Consider the following 12947-nt stretch of genomic DNA (forward strand, 5'->3'; position numbering starts at 1 on the left):
CAAAGGACTGTATGGCACACAGAAGACATTTATCGCCAGCCTCCCCACACACACTCACACGCATTCGTGTTCGCATACTGCGAGGGCCGTGTGCCCGGATTGAAAGGGCGATGAGAGCCACTCAAGCGCGGGACCGATTTTCGACATTTTCCCACATTTTTGACAGTTTTGCCCTCAGCCGGTGTCGCAGGTCGTCACCGCCCATCGGACCGGTATCATGCCTTATCAGCGCCATGCCGCCCTCGTACTCGGGCTTGATTGACATCCGGGTGCCCCGGAAGAAGTGCGTCTTGGTAGTGTGCCCTGGTGTAAGCGCCGTCCGTGGCCAGCCCTCACCAAGCACTTTCTTGAGCCCACAAACCACACACGGCTCGGCGTCTTCTTTGCCCACCCAGTGTACCTTGGACAGGATTGAATCCCCCCACTCGGCTTCCATCCTTGCCAAGTCCTCCTCACTCCAGTTGTTCCCTTCGATGAGGTCGATAGCCCCAACGTCGCGTCCCCACTCGAGGCGATCGACCGCTGCGGCGTAGACCTCTTGGATGTGCCCGTACCAATCTCCGAAAGGAGGAAATCCATCGGGACAGAAGAAAACACGACTCAGGGGCGAAGTGAAGAGTGCAGGGAGATACGCCGCATTGTGATACGTCACCGACTGGATCGGCATGTCGTGGACGAGGTCGTAGAGTGCCCGTAGGGAATCGGCGGCCTCGGCCATCCACGACACGACATCCATGTAGTACTCGTGACCTACTTTCAGCTTCAAAATGGGAATACACTCACTATCTAGACGCTCATTGAGTGACCACCATTGGAGGAGGGTGCGCCCCGAGTTCGGTTGGATGAGACAGAGGTGCTCCACAGCGCACAGCGGAGACAACGAGGGCAGGCCTTCTAGCCGCTGGCTTAGACCACTCAAAGCCTGCGCGGAAACGGAAACATACTTGAGACGTGGGAAGAGGACTTTGGTTGCCTTTGATCGCTTTCGCCTCGTCTTGGGTAAGAGGGCAGTGGAGAGGACTTCGAGGGCGTGCAGTGCGTCCGAGTCGGGGAGATCTTGCACCTCGAGACGCGTGCACCATCGAAGACACGCCAGCTTGTGCCGCAGCCAGGTTGTCGTGTACTCTCGTCCATGATTCTCGAGGGCGCAAGAGAATCCCGCTTGCGAGAAGCGCGTATCCTGAGGAATGTGCCCGTTCGAGTCGGGCATGTGGCCGGCAAACGGGTCGGGGTTGGCGAACAGCGGGGTGTCGTCTTCACGGCCCAGGAGACGGCTGAGCTTGTGAGGAAGATGGGGCCGGTGGTGGTGGTGTACCCGAAGGGCCTTCGGGTCATCTTTCAACGGATCCTCCTCTTGGGGCACATCGCCTTCGAGCCAGCGAACTGGTACTGGGAGGAGGCCGTGGGTGATCCATCCGGAGTTGGTGGCATTGAGTGTGAGGCTGTTGTACAGAATCGGGACGAGGAGGACGTGTGCGGCTTTGCAAGTGAGTGATAAGTAGGAGAGGGAACGTTTGGCAGAGGACAAATGTGTGCCGATTTGGAGGAGGACTCTGTCGGGCAAGAGTGGGGAGACGCCGAGGGCCGTGGAGGCGATGTGGCCTATGGACAGGGGTGGTTGTGGCGGAGAATACAGTGCTGCCAGGTCGTGGTCTGGTAGGTCGTGGAAGGGGATCTGGTTGTAGCTGTCTTCCTGCATTGTGTAAAGGTTGAGGGGAAGGAAGAATTTACCAGGTGAGATCAAGCCGGCCTTGTTAAGTGGTGCCGAGCAACTTGGTAGCCCTCAGCCAGCCAGCCTGCCCGCCCTCTACGTCACTGAATCGCCCTCGCGCAGCATCCCTCGGCTGGAACATCGCCCAGGCATGCACCGAACGTCATACTTCTCACTTTGTTCCTCTCCATCATGCCCACCATGCATAGAGCAAGACATTGCATACCCCCCCCCCCCCCCTGCCGACGGCCCTCGTCGGCGGCCTCCTCCCTCGCCATGGGTGGACCACGAAAGTGGAGGTTTCAAAGTCACGTGGTCCTATCCAAACGCGGTCAAGACTGACTTCGAGCATCCCATCCCACCCATCCATCCTCCTAGCATCAACTACTCCATCTCTCTCTCACTCACATCCCATCGACACTCATGCTTAATGCTGCCCCATTCCCAGCGGCATACGCAGCAATATCCGCCACAACGACAACCGCAGAACCAGCAGAACCACCGGGCCTGGGAACAACAACAGCAGCAGCAACAACAGCGGCAACAACAGCAACCGCAACAGCAGCAGCAGGCGGCGCTTCCGCCGCCTGACGCGCGCAACCTCCCGTCCATCTCGACCGTTCAGTCCTCACGATACTCTCCCGATGAACGCGACGAGCTGAACAGGGACACTTACAACCATGCCGTCAGACTACTCAGCCAGGTCCGCGCGCGTGAGCTCGCGGCCGGCGGCGCATCGGTCACCAACAGCGGTGGTATGCAGCCCCAGCCTTCGCTGTACCAGCAGCAACGTGCAAGACCATCTGAATCGCATCAGGCTTCACTTAATCAGCAGCAGCCACAGTCGCAGCGATCGCAGCAGCAGCCCCAGTACCTCCCGTCCCTTCCAGACCCGCTCGCCGCCCAGTCTAGACGGCCCCAGCTCGCGCCCTTGACATCCGATGAGCGTCAGACCCCGCAGCTGCCTCAGGCCTCCCAGCAGTTCAACACCAACGCCCATGCAAGCTCGAGTCGGGCCCAGCCGAGTAATGGAGGGTACCAGCCTGCTGGCGGTCGAAACGTCGCGGCGCCTCCAGCCCCATCCGCAGTGAATGCCAACGGAGGCAGTAATTGGGACAATCGCCCTGCCGCGTCTGTACCAGGCGTCTCCAGCTCCCATCAGCCCATACAGCCTCCCACCTTCAACGTGTTCACGTACCGGCCACCGCCAAGTCAGCAACACGCTATGCAACAACGGCAGCAGCAGCAGCAACAACAACAACAGCAGCAGCAACAACAACAGCAGCAGCCGTACCGCCAGCAGCAGAACCAGCAGCCGCCGGCTGGCCGTGCCATCCCCAGCCAGCGACAACCTCCATCTCAACCAGCCCAGCCAACAGTTCAGTGGACCCCAAGTGCTCCCCCAGCTTCGTATCGCCTCTCCCCAGACTCTCACGACAATTCTCGGCAAGGGACCCTCCCACCTCTGAACAGCACGCCGTCGGTGCCCCTACACGTCAATCCAGTACCAGCACCGCCAACAGCACAGACTACATCCACCGCAGCGCCAACCTCAGGCTCAGCCTCGCCGCTATCTTCATTGACACCGACCCCAGCTCCTCCAGAAACCAATGGAGCCGCACCCGCCACCCAAGGGAAGACGCGAAGGCCCCTGGACCGTCATTTCCTTACACCAGAGATGCTGAGAGGCCTCGGCCTTCACCCTTCGCCCTCAAAGCCCGACCGTTGGATCGCACCAACATCGTGCAACGAGTGCTTATCTCGTGGGGAGCCGTGCAGTATTCCGCCTCTCCGTCAGCCCGTCAAAAAGGAGTATCTTATTCGCACACTCTGCGACCGTTGCAAAAGGCTGAAGAAGGACTGCAGCTCTGCGTGGCTCGCATATCGTATCGAGGGCGGCGCTCTCGTGGTGGATACAACTGTGCAGAGGACGAAACCAGGTCGCAAGTCGACGGCTGCGGAGCAAACTCCGCCCACTCAGCCAGCGGTACCCGCGGCTCGGCCACCACCCCCTCCTCCGCCGAAGCGTGCCAGAGGGACACCAAGGAAAGAGCCGATTCTTGGCCCCGATGGCCAGCCTCTCCCTCCTCCAGTGCGATCCCGGGTGAGGCGTGGTCCTGATGGAGAACCCCTCCCAAAGCGTCCGCGTGGAAGACCAAGGAAGGATGCATCCACAGCGGTGCCTGCTAGTGAACCTCCTTCCACCGCTGCCCCTCCTGAGATAGGGCCTCCTCCCCTGCAGCGTCCGCGGGGGGGGCCCCGAAAGGATGGCTCCAGTGTCGGCGTAGTTGCTGTGGGTGGAGCAGCTGGTGGGGGTGCCCCTGGACCCAGCACCACTGCACCGGCTCTCCTGTCGCCAGAGATTCGCGCTACGGCCCAGCGCTCTGGCGTATCCCTTTCTCAGATTGCACCTCCACCGCGCCCCCCGACCTTCCCATCCGGGAGTACTCAACGGGCTATCCTGGCCAGCCAGAGGGACATTGCTGAGCGTGCGATCCTTGCTAGTCAGGGAGCAGCACCCCCTCTCCAGCTCAACGGCGGCTTCGTTAGCAACGCAGCTCTCCGACAGGAAGCCGCACAGAGGCGACCTGGGCATCACCCACAACAGCCTGGGTCAAGGACTGCCGCCACCGCAGCGGCAGCAAGTTCGCGCCGCAATCTCTCGACCGCCAAAGCCGCCGAAGCCAAAGCCCCCGAAGCCGCCCAAAGAGCCAAAGCCTCCACGCGGACGATTCCACCCTTTCGGCCCATGGGCACTACCACACCTTGTCGAGCCGGGCACCGGTGGCCAGCCACTCTGGGCAGATGCGCTCCAGCGCCTCAGGGTGGCTGAGTCGGTCGGCCTCCCTGTCGACAAGGATATCGATCGCATGTTGATGCGCGCGACTGAAACGACGCAGAAGGCCGAACGCTTTGTCGCGCGCCAGCAGCGCGAGGAGGAGCTGAGGCGGAGATTGGCCGAGACTGCTCGACTTGCTGTTGAGCGTGCGGCGCAACGAGCGGCACTCGCAGCATTGCCGCCAGCGCAACGCCCCCCGAAACTGAAGCCCCCTAAGCCGCCGCGCCCCCCGAAACCGCCGAAAGAGAAGAAGTTCAAGGAGACGATGTCGAACCTCATCCTCCCTGATTCCAGTTCTTTCGACCTCAGGCGGTCGTATGCGGGCGTGGAGCGACGACCGGGTAGGAAGAAGAAGGTTGCGACGGATGCCATGGCGGAGGTAGCTGTTCCTGACGCAGATGTCGCTGCCGCAGCCGTCGCCGCCACTGCTCTGCCCGCCGATTCGGGAGCCCCAGCTTCCGGAGAGGCTGGCTCGGGTCAAACCGAGGCCGCTCCTCCGGCAGAGCCAGAGCGGAGTGCTACGGAGGCGTCGGGAGAGGCTGAAGCAGCGGAGCCACCCGCTGAGGACTCTGCGCCCGTGGAAGCTACGGAGCCAAGCGTCGAGTCACAGCTCGAACGCGCGGCGCTCGTGGCGGAAATCAGCGAGGCTGTGGGCGTCCCAGGCGACGTGGCCCCTACTGCCGACGATACGGCAGCCGTTACGGTCGAAGAAGCGCCAGCGCCATCCGGCGTTGAGGCATCTTCAGCGGAGGACGTAGCGGTCGAAGTTGCTGTGCCTGTGGCCCATGTGGCAGATACAGAGCCACCTGTTGAACAGGCAACGGACAAAGTTCCTCCCCTCGATCAGGCGGTCGAGGAAGCAGCTCCGGTCGACCAAGCGACGGACGGAGCAGCTGAGGCCACTCAGGCAGTCGAAGTCGCTGCCCGGCCTGGCAAGGGGGCCGAGGCAGTCGAGCAACCCTGCCAAGCTGCTCAAGTGGAAACGGCTACCGGAGCAGTGGAAGCCGAAGAAGCCTCCCAGCTCGACCAGGCTGCTCAACTGGACGCGGTGACGGAGGCAATGAATGCGGAAGCAGACGCCTCGGACAACGACTCGGATGCGGCAGAGGCAGATGCCGATCCTGAGGGTGACGGAGAAGCCGACCAGACGATGGATGTCGACGAACCCGCATTGGACCGTTGGGACGAGGAAGACGAAGTGGTCGAAGTCGACTACGATGACGAGGAGGCGGCAATGAACGAGCCCGACGCTGGATACGACGGTGAGGCGGACGAAGAGGCCGATGAGGAAGAAGCGGACGAAGTTCTCGATGTGGACGCCTACAACGACTACCCGGAGGTCACCTTCGTGGCAGACTCTGAGGAGGAAGACGACGACGATGACCGCGATGACTATGTTGAAGTCACGTATGTTGCGGATTCTGACGAGGAGCGCGCCATCAACGAGCCGGCGGAACCGAAGAAACGCAAACCGTACAAGAGGCGCCGTCCTCCGCCAGCTGTCCCTCGACGTGTATTCTACGGCACGGCGCCGACCATAGCGCGCCCTCGGCCGGTCAAGCGGCGTAGGATTCAGCGGGCGTACGTTGAAATCGTGACGAGGAACCTCTACTCCCTCCGGAACCAGGCCGCCAGCGACTTTGAAGACGAGCTCGAGTGGTCGGACAACGACCGGCCGTCGCGTCCTATCATGATCACGCAGAGACCGCCACCGCGTTCCGTGTGGGCGACGCCAACGCGCGTAATCTCGCTCGCTCGCACACAGCACAAGTCGTCAGGCTACATCGTTGTGGAGAAGCATACGCTACCAGACCTCACACCGCTAGTCATTCGAAAGCTCCATCCGCCTCTCCACTTCTTCCCCTTACTGCCCCCGCCTACGCCACGACCCCGCCATGTGACCCCGGAGCCTGCGGCGTCCATCTCTGACTTTGGTGGAGACGGAGGAGACACTTTCTGGGAGCCGCTTGGAGGTGCGGATATTGAGGACGTTGCTCTCCTCCAAGACGTGGGCATCAGTCCTCTGAGATCGCCGGCAGTGAGAACTGCACCACGCTCGCCGCTCCTCCCGATACAGGCGGCTCGCCCCTCGTCGCCTCTTCTCAGCGCGCGCAAGTCATTCGTCACGCCATCCAGACCCGCCTGGCAACCAGAAGCACCGCCCCTGCCGTCGGTGCTCACCCTGCGTTCGCTCCTCACCACGCCTACGTCCTCCTCGTCGACACCAGCCGCCGCCGCCCCGGAGGTACGACCAACACCTACACCCACCCAACAGTCGGATGCTCTCGATACCGAGTTTGCGTCCGAGGCAGCCAACATCCAGAACTCGTATGACTCGGAGCTCGACGCCGAGAACGCTCGCTTCGCTGCCCTTCTCGAGGCGGAGAGGCAACGCCACGCCCGCGCCGTCGCGGCCCTCGCGTCGCGATACAAGGGCCAAGTGGAGCGCTTGAACCACGAAGTGGTGCGCACCGCGAATGAAATAGAAGGGGGACCGCCGGCGGAGACTGCAACGCAGCCTGCAGCAGCCCCAGACGCATAATCTATTGTACTCTTGTTGTATTAGAACCCTTCTGGGATGTATGTGTTCTTCATGGACCATGGACATGTGTCGGAGCCCCACACTGGAGACGAGACGAAACTGACGGCAGCAAATTCGGCAGTTGGTAAGACATTGCAGGCTGAGGGACGGAGAGATCAGCAGTGATGGCCATCAACATGCAGCAGGCGCGTAGACTGAATGCGCTGCTGGGGGCTCCTCGCGCGTCGGAGGTGCGCAGATAGTTGCTAGAGTTGATGGTACCTGTGTGAGGTACACAGCCGTCGGACGAGTCCACAAGCCTCCCGCACCTCCTGGTCCCATCTCGTCCAGACGGATCTCCTCCCCATCGCCAGCCGCACGGTCAGCTCACTGACACAGGCCTGACCCGTCTGCGCCGCCCGTCTCCGCGCGCGCTATCCACCCGCCCCGGTGCACCCACTCAACCCCCCACCCCCGTATGCGAATGATGGTACATGTGCCTACTACGATCTGGCCATGTCCAAAGCCCTCTACTCGTCCTGAACGACGTTGGTGCGCTCGGAGATGTACACGCCGTCCAAGAACTTGCGGATATCCTTCTCCTTGACGCGGGTCTTGTCGGTGATGGAAGCAGCCGACTGGGAGACCTTCTCAATGTCGTTGCCCTGGATGATGAGCTCGTCCTTGATGTCCGAGAGGGAGACCTTGACGCCCTCGAGCATGGGGCAGTCACGGACGATCTTCTCGCCGAGGAAGTTGCGGATCTGGATCGAGGCGCCGTCGGCAGCGGGGATGGCGTTGATGGGGAAATGGGCGTAGACGAGCTTCATCTTGTAGAGGAAGCCCTTGGTGACACCGGTGATCATGTTCTCAACAGCCGACTTGATGGTGCGGAGGCAAGCAACGTGCTTGCGGCCACCGTGCCAGACAGTGAAGGTGACCTTCTGGCCGACCTGAGGGGGTTAGTTGTCGCAACGTTTGGGGTGCAGGTCGGCCGCCAGGCAGGCAGATGCAGGACATGGACGGGCGGATCAGGACTGCCGCTTGTCGTAGTGTGGCCAACGCGAGTGCGATGTTGTCGAGGTCGTACGCGAGTGGGCGAAGAGAGACGAGCGTCGCTGGTGTCGATGGACGACGATTGCAGGTCTGAAGACGTTCAAGAAACCTTGAAGCGCCATCTCGCGGCTCGTCTGACCTCGCCAACCAGCGATCCCAGTGCTCTCTCCAGCGCGCCCTTGCCCCCATCTCGCTCGCGCTCCCTCTCCCTCTCGCTCCTCGCAGTCCTCGTCGTAGTTGTGTCCAGTCTATGCCCTGTTGACCTTGCCTGCCTGCCTTAGCCCGCTGTCTGGACTCACAATCTGGATGTCCATGGCGACGTGGCCAACGTTCTTGGTGAGGGTACCGCGGGGACCGGTGACGGTGATGGTGCGGGCCTTGACCTTGACGGTCACGTCGGCGGGGATGGCGAGGGTCTCGACCGAAGAAAGGTCCTTCATCTTTGGCCTGTGGGTGTGTGGATTGGGTTGGGTTCAAGATTTCGAGGTTGTCGACAGCGACGGGGATAATGGCAAAGCGGAGAGCGAGAGCGTAGAGTCGAGAACGAGGAGGGGCTAGGTCAGCTCACTGTCGCTGTCGTCGAGGCAGGTTTGACGCACGAGTTTTTGTTGAGGGTTGGAGAGTGCGCGACACTGCGTATGGACACTTGGCAACGAGCAGCGAGCAGCGCACGGAGGGCAGCGGCGACGGTGGGAGGTGGTGCTGCTGGCTGGGTGGTCCTCTGCCAGGCGAGAATCCTCCCCCCCTGCACCCAGCCTGCACTTGCACCCAGGCCCGACCTCAGCCAAATTCCCTGCCACTTTTGCCCCCGCTCCACCCAGGCTCACGGCGGTAGGCGGGATTATGTCGACGACACGGATGTGGTGGAATTTGTATGGAGTAGCGTTTTACGTAAACGAGTGTCTTATCACCGACTATACCACCGATAACTACGACGCGACCTGAGTGCTGAGTCCACCTGCATCACGTCATAAGAACAACAATAGCGATCCGTCAACAACAACAACCACAATAACAACAACAGCGACAAGAACGAGGTGCTCTCAGCTGCTCAGAGCACATGGATACTTGACTAAGGCCGTATCCACCACTCACTACTAACAGTGGCAAGATGTCCATCAGTCGATGTTTGCCGAGGTCAACAGACATGACGGCTGCTCGCTGGCCGTGTTGTCGTCCCGCTCTCTCCCAGCCGTGGGGATGGATCAGCGGGGTGAGCACCCACCCGTGCCATTGTCCTACACCAGGCAGTGCTGGTGCGAGAGCGTGATGCCGAGTCCAAACAGTGGCCAGGTAGCAGCAGGCCATCACTTGCAAGCAGCAGGCAGTGAGGCCCCGCACCAACGACCACTTCGTACTCCCATCTCACTCACGCCTTGTTTACCAAAAGTCCAGTGACAACAACCCCAGCTACCGGCCAACTCTCGCACCCGTCGCGCAGCGTGTATTATGCCACAATGCCACGCGCCGGAGTCGTACGCAATGATCAGCGCGATTCGTACACCTCACCCCTTGCCACAACCCCACCAAGTGTGGCATTGGTGCGAGCGGGTGCACATGGATGGCTTCACCATCTCGTCAGTCCCGTCGCTATGTGTGTTGGGCGGCCGCGATTTCTACACGCGGAGAGTGTATAAATCGAGATTGATCAGGGTGATGTTGGAGAAGCAATCACACCACCAACACACACACACACAGCCACTCAGCCACACTCACACACAGTGCCGCACCCATCCGCACCCACGCACACACCACACAAGCCAAGATGGATGGATCGAACCAGCCCCCATCTTGGGGCCTCATGCCTCACCCTACCGACACGCTCGAGGACCAACTTAACGAGATGATGATCGACTACGCTGCGGCGAAGTAAGTGCTGAGTGTTCGCGAGGCGCTGGTGGACACGAGGTGTGGGTGGCGGGCTTGCAGGCGAGTGCCACTTGCTTCGTGGCAGCGAGCTTCGCGGCGGCCTCGTGGCCCTGCCTCGCTTGATGGGGCTCGCCACCCCGCCGAAGTGAGATGATTACGGGGGTCTACGCACGCGCGAGCTGTGCATGGCATCGAGCGCGTGTGTGCCATCCGCCCTGGAACGGACACGCCACATCGCCGACCACACCATCTCTGCACCAGCCGTCGCCGTCGTCTCCCTGCTCTTTGCCCGCCGCCGCGGTGTCACGCAGCAGGCAGCAAGCCAGTCATCACTGGGCAAACACGCCCCAGTCATCACTTGCGCACGAGGCATCACTCGCCTGGTCGAGTCATCACTGGCGCCGCCCACCGCAGCCCACACCCCCACCACCCCACCACTCGCACCCACCATCAGTTACTTTAAATTGCAGCATTAACTAACTGATCACAGCAACATCATTCTTTCTCCAACTGGCCCAGTTGAAGCTCCCTACTACACCACCACGCGCTCCCCAGCCTCCGAGCGCAGCCCTAGCCCCGACTTCGACCCAAGCAGCCTCTTCCTCCCCGACCTCGCCACGCCCGCGCTCCCCGAGTTCCCCTACCAGCAGAACGAGCAGCACGCGCTCCCCGTCCCCCAGCAGCCGATCTTCAACGGCCTGACCGACGGCCAAGTCTATCATCTCTCCGTCGCAGAGGTCGCCAACCCCGCCACTGCGCCCGCACTGCCCGACTGGACCCCTTACACCAACATGTTCCAGCGCTACCCCGACCTCCAGCCCACCGAGGACACGCGCGGCGGCCACCCGACGCACGCACACGGCCACGAGACGTGAGTTTGTGTGTGTTGTGTGTCGCGGATGATGGCGCACACTGATGGTGGCGATGATGGTGGGATTGCGCACTGACCACCCCACAGTGGCGAATCCGCCCCCAACACCACCACGCAGGCTGGTGGCAGCGACGCCAACTCTCACCCCCGCTCGGCGTACCAGGAGTCCGCCTTCCGCAACATGCCCCCGCAGGTCAACGGTGTCGTGTACGAGTATGCGCACGGCTCGTTCGCCCCCCAGGCTCCTACCATCACTGCCCCGGCGGTTGCCGCCGCGCCTGCTCCAGCCCCTGCCCCTGCCCCTGCCCGTGCTCCCTCCCCCACTGTGGCACAGCCTCCAGTCCGCCATGCGCTGCCCCCCTCCCCGCAGGCGATCAACCACAACCACTACACGTACACCCAGGCTAACAACAGTTCGTATCTCCATCTCCGCGTTACCGACCCGAGCTCGAACTCGAACTCGGTCTACGCTCGCCGCACTGCATACTCATACGCTACCTTAGACTTCCCCCAGCCGCGTGCTGCCGCTGGCGCTGGCGCCGCGGCGCCCTACCAGCCCGCGCCAGCCGTGCGCGCCATGCCTGCCCAGCCTGTGGCCTACCGCCCCGCGCCGACGGTCGGGCCGGCCATGCCTGTCCAGCAGCAGCAGGCGGCCTACCACCCCGCGCCGGAGGCAGTCCAGCCCCAGCCTCAGCCCGTGGCCTACAACTACGGCCCGGCCGGCGGCCAGGGCTACCTCCCGCCCGACCTCCTGCGCAACCAGCCGCGTGTCCCCGCGCTCGGCGAGGCCGGCGGGTCCAACTACGCCGAGCGCTACGGCCCCGCTGGGGCTGCCCCGGCCCTCGGCGCCCCCGCGCCCATCCGCCCCAACCAGACGTTTAACCCGCTCGCCGACGACGACGACGCCTACTACCCCGACGCGTACCGCTTCGACGACGCCTCGTCGGCCGGCTCGTCTTCGACCCCGCGCCCCCGCGGCCGCCCGCCCCGTGCCCGCAAGGACGGCGACCCCGAGGACTACTCCGCATGGGTGGACCACGGGGCGGTGCCCCCTCCGCCGATCGCCCAGAACGGCCCCCCACACAAGGTGAGTCGTGGCTGCTTGCTTGCCGACATTAGCGCTGACCATGCCAGCTCAACCACGTGTGCTTCAACTGCGGCTATGTCGGCGTGTCGACGTGGCGCCGCTCGCTGCGCTACCTCGGCAAGATGGTGAGTGCGGCGCGGCTTGGCTGGGGACGGACGTGGCATTCGGCAGAGCTAACCCCCACCCTCCCAGGTGTGCAACCGCTGCGGATGCTTCGAGAAGGAGAAGGGCGTCGACCGCCACTGGCACAAGGTCAAGGACGCGTTCCCGTACACGCACGCTGCTGAGCGCCGCCGCCGGCGCGACACGGGCGTCGAGCTCCCCGACGGCACCCCGGAGCCCAAGTGGGTCCGTCCGGTCACGGCGGGGCCCGCAGGCAGCGCGCGTACGAGCGCGCGCGCGAGCGCGAGTGCGAGTGCGAGCTCGGCGTCGCCAGCTCGCCGTTCGACCCGTTCGAGTGAGTCTCTTCTCCCCCACCCGCGCCGCGCAACCAGTGCTCACACTACAGCCCCGTCCGCCCGCGAGTCGCCGCTCCCCACCACCCCCGGCGCGGGTCCCTCCACCCCCGGCGGCGGGCCGGTACGCCACACGCGCCAGCAGCGCTCGGTCTCGCCGTACGCCGCGCCGCCTGCGCCGCCTGCCACGCCCGGCACGAAGCGCAGCCCCGGCCGCCCGCGCAAGAACTGAGCTAGGAGCTAGCAGCATGGCCGGCCTCGGTCGCCGCGCCGCTATCAGACAGTGCCCATCGCGCATCCATCCGTTGTCCTCGTCCGTCTCGACCCGTATTTCCGCATTTTCGACCCCTTTATCTCGTGCCCACCCCCAGGGAGTAGTAGCGAGCAGAGCGCGCTCCTCCCCATCCCCTTGTTATATACCTCATAACTCGTATCCGAATCACTCAGTCAAGACTATGCATTAGTCGCTTTAACGCTGGGTCTGTCTGAGTGGGGTAGCATCCCCGGTGTCAGTGAGCCAGCTCGGGGTAGAGTGTTG

At 62.9% G+C, this 12947-nt stretch overlaps 4 protein-coding genes across 4 annotated transcripts; 2 read left to right on the forward strand and 2 right to left on the reverse strand.

Annotated features, from left to right (window-relative positions):
- Positions 1–121: 121 nt before the first annotated feature.
- Positions 122–1699, reverse strand: LOC62_07G009046 (uncharacterized protein; the record flags this gene model as incomplete). Its single annotated transcript, XM_062775585.1, has 1 exon — positions 122–1699. One exon carries the CDS (start codon positions 1697–1699, stop codon positions 122–124), a length of 1578 nt encoding a protein of 525 aa, XP_062631569.1.
- A 2279-nt stretch (positions 1700–3978) lies between these two features.
- On the forward strand, positions 3979–7092 carry LOC62_07G009047 (uncharacterized protein; the record flags this gene model as incomplete). Its single annotated transcript, XM_062775586.1, is given in 3 exon segments — positions 3979–3989; positions 4043–4256; positions 4270–7092. 3 exon segments carry the CDS (start codon positions 3979–3981, stop codon positions 7090–7092), a joined length of 3048 nt encoding a protein of 1015 aa, XP_062631570.1.
- Positions 7093–7548: 456 nt separating this feature from the next.
- rpl901 (60S ribosomal protein L9-A) lies at positions 7549–8740 on the reverse strand. The gene is made up of 2 exons (XM_062775587.1): positions 8427–8740; positions 7549–8024 (listed from the first exon to the last, which is right to left on the reverse strand). The coding sequence occupies exons 1-2, from the start codon at positions 8565–8567 to the stop codon at positions 7602–7604; spliced, it is 564 nt and encodes a 187-aa protein (XP_062631571.1). The 5' UTR covers positions 8568–8740; the 3' UTR covers positions 7549–7601.
- A 1152-nt stretch (positions 8741–9892) lies between these two features.
- LOC62_07G009049 (uncharacterized protein) lies at positions 9893–12641 on the forward strand (the record flags this gene model as incomplete). The annotated part of the gene is made up of 6 exons (XM_062775588.1): positions 9893–9996; positions 10487–10867; positions 10955–11954; positions 12002–12079; positions 12147–12411; positions 12463–12641. The coding sequence occupies 6 exons, from the start codon at positions 9893–9895 to the stop codon at positions 12639–12641; spliced, it is 2007 nt and encodes a 668-aa protein (XP_062631572.1).
- Positions 12642–12947: the final 306 nt, after the last annotated feature.

This window comes from Vanrija pseudolonga, chromosome 7 (assembly GCF_020906515.1).
Source record: "Vanrija pseudolonga chromosome 7, complete sequence".
NCBI classification, from domain to species: domain Eukaryota; kingdom Fungi; phylum Basidiomycota; class Tremellomycetes; order Trichosporonales; family Trichosporonaceae; genus Vanrija; species Vanrija pseudolonga.

Excerpts from the sequence above, each read along its gene's own strand:
- rpl901 (XM_062775587.1), bottom strand. The coding sequence starts at position 8,567 with ATGAAGGACCTTTCTTCGGTCGAGACCCTCGCCATCCCCGCCGACGTG. Across the intron at positions 8,025-8,426 it reads TCGCCATGGACATCCAGATT|GTCGGCCAGAAGGTCACCTT; the intron begins GTGAGTCCAGAC and ends TAACCCCCTCAG.